Genomic DNA, 12261 nt, shown 5'->3' with positions numbered 1-12261 from the left:
TACTGGTATACAGTGCCATTGTCTGACTGGGAATTCAAAGAGTATATTGGGAATACAAATACCCTCATTTCTTGCTACTGCCATATAGTGCCAGTTTCTGACTGGTAATTCAAAGAATATATTGGGGTTACGTGCACCCACAATTTTTACTACTGGTATACAGTGCCATTGTCTGACTGGGAATTCAAAGAATATATTGGGGTTATAAATACCCTCATTTCTTGCTACTGCCATATAGTGCCAGTTTCTGACTGGTAATTCAAAGAATATATTGGGGTTACGTGCACCCACAATTTTTACTACTGGTATACAGTGCCATTGTCTGACTGGGAATTCAAAGAATATATTGGGGTTATAAATACCCTCATTTCTTGCTACTGCCATATAGTGCCAGTTTCTGACTGGTAATTCAAAGAATATATTGGGGTTACGTGCACCCACAATTTTTACTACTGGTATACAGTGCCATTGTCTGACTGGGAATTCAAAGAGTATATTGGGAATACAAATACCCTCATTTCTTGCTACTGCCATATAGTGCCAGTTTCTGACTGGTAATTCAAAGAATATATTGGGGTTACGTGCACCCACAATTTTTACTACTGGTATACAGTGCCATTGTCTGACTGGGAATTCAAAGAATATATTGGGGTTATAAATACCCTCATTTCTTGCTACTGCCATATAGTGCCAGTTTCTGACTGGTAATTCAAAGAATATATTGGGGTTACGTGCACCCACAATTTTTACTACTGGTATACAGTGCCAATTTCTAACTAGGAATTCAAAATGCGCAAGGCTCCCGGAAAGGGACGTGGACGAGGCCGTGGGCGAGGTCGGGGGAATGGTTCTGGGGAGCAAGGTAGCAGTGAAGCCACAGGGCGTCCCGTGCCTACTCCTGTGGGGCAGCAAGCATTGCGCCACTCCACAGTGCCAGGGTTGCTTGCCACATTAACTAAACTGCAGGGTACAAACCTTAGTAGGCCCGAGAACCAGGAACAGGTCTTGCAATGGCTGTCAGAGAACGCTTACAGCACATTGTCCAGCAGCCAGTCAGACTCTGCCTCCTCTCCTCCTATTACCCAACAGTCTTGTCTTCCTTCCTCCCAAAATTCCGAAGCTTTACAGAACAATAACCCAAACTGTCCCTGCTCCCCAGAGCTGTTCTCCGCTCCTTTCATTGTCCCTCAACCTGCCTCTCCACGTCACGATTCCACGAACCTAACAGAGGAGCATCTGTGTCCAGATGCTCAAACACTAGAGTCTCCTCCATCTCCGTTCGATTTGGTGGTGGATGACCAGCAACCCACCCTCATCGACGATGATGTGACGCAGTTGCCGTCAGGGCATCCAGTTGACTGGCGCATTGTGCGGGAGGAGGAGATGAGACAGGAGTTGGAAGAGGAAGTGGTGGATGATGAGGACACTGACCCGACCTGGACAGGGGGGATGTCAAGCGGGGAAAGTAGTGTGGATGTTGAGGCAGGTGCAGCACCAAAAAGGGTAGCTAGAGGCAGAGGCAGAGGTCAGCAGCTTAGGCGAAGCCAGGCCACACCCGGAATCTCCCAAGATGTTCCAGTTCGTACCCAGCCCCGAAAAACTCCCACCTCGAGGGCACGTTTCTCGAAGGTGTGGAGTTTTTTCAAGGAATGCGCCGAGGACAGATATAGTGTTGTCTGCACAATTTGCCTCTCGAAATTGATTAGGGGCTCTGAGAAGAGCAACCTGTCCACCACTTCAATGCGCCGTCATTTGGAATCCAAGCACTGGAATCAGTGGCAGGCAGCAACGGCAGGACAAAGGCCGCCTGCCGTTCACGCCACTGCCACTGCCTCTGCCTCTGCCTCTGCCACTGCCACTGCTGACTGTGCTGGCGATGCACTCCAGAGGACGAGCCAGGACACCACTTCATCTGCCTCCGCCACTTTGTTGACTTCTACCTCATCCTCCCCTGGTCCTGTCTTATCTCCTTCTCCTGCACCATCAAAGGCACCATCAGGCGTTTCTTTACAACAACCCACCATCTCTCAGACATTGGAGCGGCGGCAGAAATACACTGCTAACCACCCACACGCGCAAGCCTTGAACGCCAACATCGCTAAACTGCTGGCCCAGGAGATGTTGGCGTTCCGGCTTGTTGAAACTCCCGCCTTCCTGGACCTGATGGCAACTGCGGCACCTCGCTATGCCGTCCCTAGCCGTCACTACTTCTCCCGGTGTGCCGTCCCCGCCTTGCACCAGCACGTGTCACTCAACATCAGGCGGGCCCTTAGTTCCGCGCTTTGCACAAAGGTCCACTTGACCACCGACGCGTGGACAAGTGCATGCGGACAGGGACGCTACATTTCACTGACGGCACACTGGGTGAATGTAGTTGAGGCTGGGACTGCTTCCCAAACTGGCCCGGTGTACCTCGTCTCCCCGCCTAACATTCCTGGCAGGGACACGAGAAGAACACCCCCCTCCTCCTCCTCCTCTACCGCCTCCTCCTCCGCCACCGCCTCCTCCTCCGCCACCGCCTCCTCCTCCGCTGTTAGATTGACCCCAGCTACGAGTTGGAAACGTTGCAGCACTGGCGTTGGTAGACGTCAGCAGGCTGTGCTGAAGCTGATCAGCTTGGGGGACAGACAGCACACTGCCTCCGAGGTGAGGGATGCCCTCCTCGATGAGACGGCAATATGGTTTGAGCCGCTGCACCTGGGCCCAGGCATGGTCGTTTGTGATAACGGCCGGAACCTGGTAGCAGCTCTGGAGCTTGCCGGACTCCAACATGTTCCATGCCTGGCCCACGTCTTCAACCTAGTGGTGCAACGTTTCCTAAAGAGCTACCCCAATGTTCCAGAGCTACTGGTGAAAGTGCGGCGCATGTGCGCCCACTTTCGCAAGTCGACAGTAGCCGCTGCTAGCTTAAAATCTCTCCAGCAACGCCTGCATGTGCCACAACACCGGCTTTTGTGCGACGTCCCCACACGCTGGAACTCAACGTTTCAGATGTTGAATAGAGTGGTTGAGCAGCAGAGACCTTTGATGGAATACCAGCTACAAAACCCTAGGGTGCCACAAAGTCAGCTGCCTCAGTTTCACATCCATGAGTGGCCATGGATGAGAGACCTTTGTGACATCCTACGGGTCTTTGAGGAGTCCACAAGGAGGGTGAGCTCTGAGGATGCGATGGTGAGCCTTACAATCCCGCTCTTGTGTGTTCTGAGAGAATCCCTGATTGACATCAGGGATAACTCAGATCACACAGAGGAGTTAGGGATAGCATCCGATCCGTCACAGCTGGAGAGTAGGTCCACACATCTGTCCGCTTCACTGCGTTTAATGGAGGAGGAGGAGGAGGAGGAGGAGGAAGAAGAGTTGTCCGATGATGTGATGGTGATACAGGAGGCTTCCGGGCAACTTCGAATCGTCCCATTGTTGCAGCGCGGATGGGTAGACATGGAGGATGAGGAGGAAATGGAGATTGAACTTTCCGGTGGGGCCAGAGGAGTCATGCCAACTAACACTGTGGCAGACATGGCTGAGTTCATGTTGGGGTGCTTTACAACCGACAAGCGTATTGTCAAAATCATGGAGGACAACCAGTACTGGATCTTTGCTATCCTTGACCCCCGGTATAAAAACAACATCTCGTCTTTTATTCCGGTAGAGGGGAGGGCCAATCGCATCAATGCTTGCCACAGGCAATTGGTGCAGAATATGATGGAGATGTTTCCAGCATGTGACAGTGGCGGCAGGGAGGGCAGTTCCTCCAGTAGGCAACCAAGTTCTCACCGGTCCACACAAACGAGGGGCACACTGTCTAAGGTCTGGGACACCTTGATGGCACCCCCTCGCCAAAGTGCCGCCACGGAGGGTCCTAGTGTCACCAGGCGTGAGAAGTATAGGCGCATGTTGCGGGAATACCTTTCCGACCACAGCCCTGTCCTCTCCGACCCCTCTGCGCCCTACACGTATTGGGTGTCGAAGTTGGACCTGTGGCTTGAACTTGCCCTATATGCCTTGGAGGTGCTGTCCTGTCCTGCCGCCAGCGTCCTATCTGAGAGGGTGTTCAGTGCAGCCGGTGGCATCATCACTGACAAGCGCACCCGTCTGTCAGCTGAGAGTGCCGACCGGCTCACTTTGATAAAAATGAACCACCACTGGATAGAGCCTTCATTTTTGTGCCCACCTGTGTAAAGCACCCCAACATGAAACTCCATGTCTGTACTCAACCTCTCCAATTCCTCCGCATCCTCATACTCATCCACCATAAGCGTTGCACAATTCTGCTAATACTAGGCTCCCTCCAACATGATTTCCCCCAACTCTGCTGGTTAGAGGCTCCCTCCACCCTGATTTCCACCAACTCTGCTGGTTAGAGGCTCCCTCCACCCTGCTTTCCCACAACTCTGCTGGTTAGAGGCTCCTTCCACCATGAATTTGCCCAAACTGGGCTGTTTAGAGGCTCCCTCCACCATGAATTGGTCCAAACTGGGCTGGTTAGAGGCTCCCTCCACCATGAATTGGTCCAAACTGGGGTGGTTAGAGGCTCCCTCCACCATTAATTGGTCCAAACTGGGCTGGTTAGAGGCTCCCTCCACCATGAATTGGTCCAAACTGGGCTGGTTAGAGGCTCCCTCCACCATGAATTGGTCCAAACTGGGGTGGTTAGAGGCTCCCTCCACCATTAATTGGTCCAAACTGGGCTGGTTAAAGGCTCCCTCCACCATTAATTGGTCCAAACTGGGCTGGTTAGAGGCTCCCTCCACCATGAATTTGCCCAAACTGGGCTGTTTAGAGGCTCCCTCCACCATTAATTGGTCCAAACTGGGCTGGTTAGAGGCTCCCTCCACAATTAATTGGTCCAAACTGGGCTAATTAGAGGCTCCCTCCACCATGAATTGGTCCAAACTGGGTTTTTTAGAGGCTCCCTCCACCATGAATTTGCCCAAACTGGGCTGTTTAGAGGCTCCCTCCACCATGAATTGGTCCAAACTGGGCTGGTTAGAGGCTCCCTCCACCATGAATTTCCCAAAACTTGGCTGTTTAGAGGCTCCCTCCACCATTAATTGGTCCAAACTGGGCTGGTTAGAGGCTCCCTCCACCATGAATTGGTCCAAACTGGGGTTTTTAGAGGCTCCCTCCACCATGAATTGGTCCAAACTTGGCTGTTTAGAGGCTCCCTCCACCATGAATTGGTCCAAACTGGGCTGGTTAGAGGCTCCCTCCACCATGAATTGGTCCAAACTGGGTTTTTTAGAGGCTCCCTCCACCATGAATTTGCCCAAACTGGGCTGTTTAGAGGCTCCCTCCACCATGAATTGGTCCAAACTGGGTTTTTTAGAGGCTCCCTCCACCATGAATTGGTCCAAACTGGGCTGGTTAGAGGCTCCCTCCACCATGAATTGGTCCAAACTGGGGTGGTTAGAGGCTCCCTCCACCATTAATTGGTCCAAACTGGGCTGGTTAGAGGCTCCCTCCACCATTAATTGGTCCAAACTGGGCTGGTTAGAGGCTCCCTCCACCATGAATTTGCCCAAACTGGGCTGTTTAGAGGCTCCCTCCACCATTAATTGGTCCAAACTGGGCTGGTTAGAGGCTCCCTCCACAATTAATTGGTCCAAACTGGGCTAATTAGAGGCTCCCTCCACCATGAATTGGTCCAAACTGGGTTTTTTAGAGGCTCCCTCCACCATGAATTTGCCCAAACTGGGCTGTTTAGAGGCTCCCTCCACCATGAATTGGTCCAAACTGGGCTGGTTAGAGGCTCCCTCCACCATGAATTTCCCAAAACTTGGCTGTTTAGAGGCTCCCTCCACCATTAATTGGTCCAAACTGGGCTGGTTAGAGGCTCCCTCCACCATGAATTGGTCCAAACTGGGCTGGTTAGAGGCTCCCTCCACCATTAATTGGTCCAAACTGGGCTGGTTAGAGGCTCCCTCCACCATGAATTTGCCCAAACTGGGCTGGTTAGAGGCTCCCTCCACCATGAATTGGTCCAAACTGGGTTTTTTAGAGGCTCCCTCCACCATGAATTTGCCCAAACTGGGCTGGTTAGAGGCTCCCTCCACCATGAATTGGTCCAAACTGGGCTGGTTAGAGGCTCCCTCCACCATGAATTTGCCCAAACTGGGCTGTTTAGAGGCTCCCTCCACCATTAATTGGTCCAAACTGGGCTGGTTAGAGGCTCCCTCCACCATGAATTTGCCCAAACTGGGCTGTTTAGAGGCTCCCTCCACCATGAATTGGTCCAAACTGGGTTTTTTAGAGGCTCCCTCCACCATGAATTGGTCCAAACTGGGCTGGTTAGAGGCTCCCTCCACCATGAATTTCCCAAAACTTGGCTGTTTAGAGGCTCCCTCCACCATGAATTGGTCCAAACTGGGCTGGTTAGAGGCTCCCTCCACCATTAATTGGTCCAAACTGGGCTGGTTAGAGGCTCCCTCCACCATGAATTGGTCCAAACTGGGTTTTTTAGAGGCTCCCTCCACCATGAATTTGCCCAAACTGGGCTGTTTAGAGGCTCCCTCCACCATGAATTGGTTCAAACTGGGCTGGTTAGAGGCTCCCTCCACCATTAATTGGTCCAAACTGGGCTGGTTAGAGGCTCCCTCCACCATTAATTGGTCCAAACTGGGCTGGTTAGAGGCTCCCTCCACCATGAATTTGCCCAAACTGGGCTGGTTAGAGGCTCCCTCCACCATGAATTGGTCCAAACTGGGCTGGTTAGAGGCTCCCTCCACCATGAATTGGTCCAAACTGGGTTTTTTAGAGGCTCCCTCCACCATGAATTTGCCCAAACTGGGCTGGTTAGAGGCTCCCTCCACCATGAATTGGTCCAAACTGGGGTTTTTAGAGGCTCCCTCCACCATGAATTTGCCCAAACTCTGCTGGTTAGAGGCTCAATCCACCCTGATTTTCAAAACAAATGTTGGTGCCAACCTCAACTTACTACAAGGGCCAAATTCACTGCTGGTGACAAGCTCTCCTCACTGCAAGTGCCAAATACACATGTTTCAAGGTGTTTTCCTACTGTCAGAGAGGTGGTATTGAGTGTGTAAAGTGTGTAGTTGTTAGGCTGTGATGTTGGGGTAATAGAGGGTCTTTGGTGTGTTAGATGCCCCCAGACATGCTTCCCCTGCTGTCCCAGTGTCATTCCAGAGGTGTTGGCATCATTTCCTGGGGTGTCATAGTGGACTTGGTGACCCTCCAGACACGGATTTGGGTTTCCCCCTTAACGAGTATCTGTTCCCCATAGACTATAATGGGGTTCGAAACCCGTTCGAACACACGAACATTGAGCGGCTGTTCGAATCGAATTTCGAACCTCGAACATTTTAGTGTTCGCTCATCTCTAATAGATACAAATGTATCCGTTCCCTGTTCTTTTTGGCCTCTCCATGCATTCTCTGCAGCTGCCATGATTTACTCCGGATATTCCTTGTGACTTGAGTACAAAGTACAGGCGTTTCTTAGTGATATCTTGCTCCTTAGTCCCGTACTCTGAACACTTCTTCTTCTTCTTCGGGGTTGGTTTCAGCCATTATCTTAATGTTATTGAAGGAGACTTCTCTAGCGATACTTTTCTAGGCTTTTTTTTCCCTAATTCTACTGGTTTTCCTTCATGACAAATCCATTTGTTCAGGACACTTAGAGGGGAAAATGTAAAATATTGACCAGAAATATCAGACAGCTGTCACTGTGGGAATGTAGACAGCAGGTTATAGAGCAGGAGGAGCCGAGCAGATTCATCTATTGGTTTGTGGGAGAAAATTCTGTATAACTTGAACAATATTTGTTTGCATCTGTGTTCATTCTGAGCTTAAGAGTCCAGTGGGCGGAGCTATTCAGTGATCGACAGCTACCAATCACAGACAAGACCACCCACTGGACTCCTAAGCTCAGATAGAGGAGTGGCTTAAACAAATAAATATACCGAATATTTTCTAAGAAAACCATATATCAATCTGCTTAGTCCCACCAGCAACGACTAACCTGCTTATTGATGGTTTCCATGTAGAAACAGATGATTTCTACACTGCATAGCAAAAAGAGCAAAATTCTAGATTTCTATTTGACAACTAGGCGGAGCTACTCTACAATAATATGTTCTATAGAAGTCTCTATTATTCTTGTGCATTTATTCTCTATTTTTACGCATTTCTTCCAGCCGATGAATCTCTGGTGAATACAGAGGATGAATGTGTATATTTTTGCGGGAACTCCCTCGGGCTTTTACCAAAAACCGTTAAACCCTATCTTGACGAAGAGCTGGACAAGTGGGCCAAAATGTAGGTATTGATTTTCTAGGACGTTTTTTTTTAGTAAGACTTTATTTTCAGTGGTTACTGTAATCGGCGTTAAGATATTCTAGTATATTTATATTATTTCATATAGAGGCGGATTTTTATACCGTAATATTGCAGTGTCTATAATATGCAAATGAATCCCAGAATTAAATTAGCCTTATGTAATTAGTACCTTAAGGGTTAATGTTTCTGATCATCATGGGTCATGATAATATCGTAGATTCAACTACCGGCCAACATATTTGTACATCTATATATATATATATATATATATATATATATATATATATATATAGATATAGATATAGATATATCTATATATATCTATACATATATAGATATATATATATATATATAGATATATATATATATATATATATATATATATATATATCTGCAAATGTTGCACCCACATTCTAATATAATACGGGGCCGTGAACTATCTATGCACAAGGTATGCAGTGCAATACTAAGTCTGTCAGGGATGACATGAAGAGACAGACGGATTGGAGCAAGCCTACATGTGCTTAGTAGAGATGAGCGAACACTGTTCGGATCAGCCGATCCGAACAGCACGCTCCCATAGAAATGAATGGAAGCACCTGTGACGCTGACTTTGCCGCCGGCCAGTCGGCGTCACAGGTGCTTCCATTCATTTCTATGGGAGTGTGCTGTTTCGGATCGGCTGATCCGAACAGTGTTCGCTCATCTCTAGTGCTTAGTTCTCCAACATGGCGGCGGGAACAACCTCCCTGCCCAGTTCTGCCAAAAATTGTACATAGAAGAACTGATGGAAGAGAAAGAGCAAAGGTCACACGAAATCTGCAGAATTGTTGATTTCTGTATTGCAGATCTGTACAATGTATCTTCTGCATTTCATTCCTACACATACAATTCACGTTACTGTCGCCATCAGGTTTATATTACATATAATGCCACATTATCGCACATATCTATTAGCATTGGCGGGATGGCGGCATGGCGCGTAACCTTCAGCGTCCCAAATATTTGCCATTTCTCTAAAATTCCTCCCAATGACAAGGTCACGATAGATGATCCTATGGATTCCTGGAACTGAAGGCTGAATTTACTTATAAAGGGTATGAGGATGATTCAAGCCATCAGAATCGTGAAGTGCCCAAACCCATTACCAGCACTTAGAGACCCGGCCCCCTCCGGCGGCGGCCATCTCTGCGCTACATAGTAATTAAATGTCTAATATTGAGAGTAGTATCAGGAAGAGCCGAGGTGAAAGACAACGATCATTAACAGATTTTATTAGAAGTCACATTATCATTTGTTACAGTCCGTTACCGGGTTAAACTGACCGCATGATCCCATAGGAAAAGTAGCGCGAAGAATGTATAACGGGTGAAGGGTGCTTATTAGGGGGAGAGATAATAAAAGGTGCGTAGTATATACTGTCATTATTCCTAATAGGTGTCAGGGGAAACATAGTAGATGCATAGACTTACATGAAGTCAATGGAGACCCGTCAGCAAAGAATATTACCGTGCATTAGGGTATTTTGGGGGAATCTGATACCGGGACTGGAACGTTTAGGCTAAGAACCCACGTTGCGAAAATGCAGCAGAAATAAAATGCTATGCTTTACTGTACAAAGTGAATGAGATTCTGTCTGATTCCATCTACACTTTGCAGAAAGAAAATGCTGCGGAAAGATAAGATAAGATAATCCTTTAATAGTCCCACAGTGGGGAAATTTCAGCGTGTTACAGCAGCCTAGTAATACAGATACAGGATAATACACAGTAATATATTACAGACGTAGACACACATATGCTGAGAAGAGAAGATATACTAGGAGTCCATAGCAGCTAAGGAAGAGAAGAAGAAAGAAGGAAGACGTCATAATCATAATCATTAGTTCTCTGTGCGGAGTGTCTTCGCTTGGTCTGATGTAGATTATACAGCCTGGTCGCGGTTGGAAGGAAGGACTTCCGATAGCTCCTTCTCACACTTGGGGTGAAGCAGACGGTTACTTACAGTGCTGCCAAGTCCCATCAAGGTCCCATACATGGGGTGGGATTTGTTCTCCCGCATGGAGGTCGCCACAGACAGTATCTTTCTGTCACCCACCACCTGTACTGGGTCCAGGGGGCTCCTCAGGACAGAGCTGGCCCTCCTGATCAGCCTGTCAAGTCTATTTCTGTCCCTGGTTGATATACTGCTCCCCCAACAGGCCACACCGAAAAAGATGGCTGAAGCAACCACAGAGTTGAAGAAGGCCCTAAGAAGTGTCCCCTGGACTCTGAAGACCCTCAGCCTCCTGAGCAGGTAGAGTCTGCTTTGGCCCTTTCTGTGCAGCGCCTCCAGGTGATCAGCCCAGTCTAGTTTGTTATTGGGGAGCGCACCCTGGTACTTATAGGTCCTGACTATCTCAATACATGATCACAAGCAGCCGACAACAGGGTCAACTTTGTTTTTAAGCTTGTAAAGATAATGGAGTTTGGGGAGACACGGTGGCTCAGTGGTTAGCACTGCAGCCTTGCAGCACTGGAGTCCTGGTTTCATATCCCGCCAGGAACAACATCTGCAAGGAGTTTGTATGTTCTCCCCATGTTTGCCGTAGTCACTGAGGTCATGTCTTCAGCTACAGCTTTTGCTACAGATTATCGGAGCTCGAGACATGTCCACAGACTCAGATCGGGGGATCACAGGTTGACACTAACATAACAGACTGTTAAAAGCTGAGTGTGAGCCATTATATACTATATACTACATTATGCTATATAAAGCTACAGGAAACCCATTGCCTCTCAATGACTATATATTTGCTGCCCCGATACACCTGTATAAAGATAGATCTCGTTCAGACTAACGCATTGTCACGACACTACAATCTGCTTAACTTTAAGAAGACACTTTTTTTTTCTTCTGTTTTAGACGTGCAGTTTTCTAACTAGCTCAGCAATTCCTGCCGCGGTTTAGGATGTCATACTCGATCCCCCTTTTACAATCTATTTCTCTCCTTATGGAAATGTTACGCTCCAGACCGTGGGCTCGGGAAACAGCAGCTATTTTGAAAGATGTGACATACGGCAAAACCTTTAACCCTCCGAGTTTCTTCAGCGCCGTCAAAGTTAATCATTTCAATGCCGAAAAAGTACGGGAAGGAGAGGGATTATAAAATATCTGCATAACATTTTACAGCAAACTGAAAATGTGATAGGACACGGATAGACCCGGCGCCAGCAGCCAAAACACCATTATCTCGGCTGATTAGAATAAAGTATTCACCTCGTTGTGGAGATCAGATTCTGAAAGGCTCCTCCAACAATTGTCTCCAATGTGCTCTATTTACTGCGGAATATTGTTATTATGATGATGGCGACGGTCGTGCGGGGAAAGTCTGAATGATGGAAGGATGTTTACTTATCTGTAGAACTGCCGTCATCTTACTTAAGAAGTACGGCTAAGTACATGGACAGGATTTTTTCGTAATCCTACAAATAATAACTTGTGGCCGCCATATAGTGACTTATATAAGGCATACATCTGGGATATATATATATATATATATATATATATATATATATATATATTTATTAGAGATGAGCAAATGGCATTCGATCAAATTGATATTTGATTGGATATCAGGCTGCTCGAGATGTTCGATTCTAATCGAATACCACAAGGCAAACGCACTAAAAATTTGTATCCCCTCCCACCTTCCCTGGCGCTTTTTTTGCACCAATAACTGCGCAGGGGAGGTGGGACAGGAACTACGACAACGGAGGCATCGAAAAAAAATCGGAAAAAATAATTGGCTGCTGAAATCAGGTGACCTCCAATTTATATGAATAGTGGATTAAATATCCGGGTCATGTGAGACTGAACTATGTGATTGTGAGACAGGGATAGATGTACAGGCAGGGATAGCTAGAGATTACCTTTATTTAGGGGGAAATGTTACTCACCCAGCTCTCTGGGGCTCTATCTGGTC

General features: G+C 47.7%; 1 protein-coding gene across 1 annotated transcript in view; it reads left to right on the top strand.

Moving 5' to 3' along the window:
* The window catches only part of KYNU (kynureninase), a 79810-nt gene that overhangs the window by 20440 nt on the left and 47109 nt on the right, over positions 1–12261 (top strand). Inside the window, exon 4 of the mRNA XM_075285472.1 lies at positions 8156–8276. Within this exon, the coding sequence (XP_075141573.1) occupies positions 8156–8276 (121 nt within the window). The remainder of the gene's footprint in view (positions 1–8155; positions 8277–12261) is intronic.

Source organism: Leptodactylus fuscus, chromosome 8 (assembly GCF_031893055.1).
Source record: "Leptodactylus fuscus isolate aLepFus1 chromosome 8, aLepFus1.hap2, whole genome shotgun sequence".
Taxonomy (NCBI): Eukaryota; Metazoa; Chordata; class Amphibia; order Anura; family Leptodactylidae; genus Leptodactylus; species Leptodactylus fuscus.
This window is presented reverse-complemented; position numbering and strand designations above follow the sequence as displayed.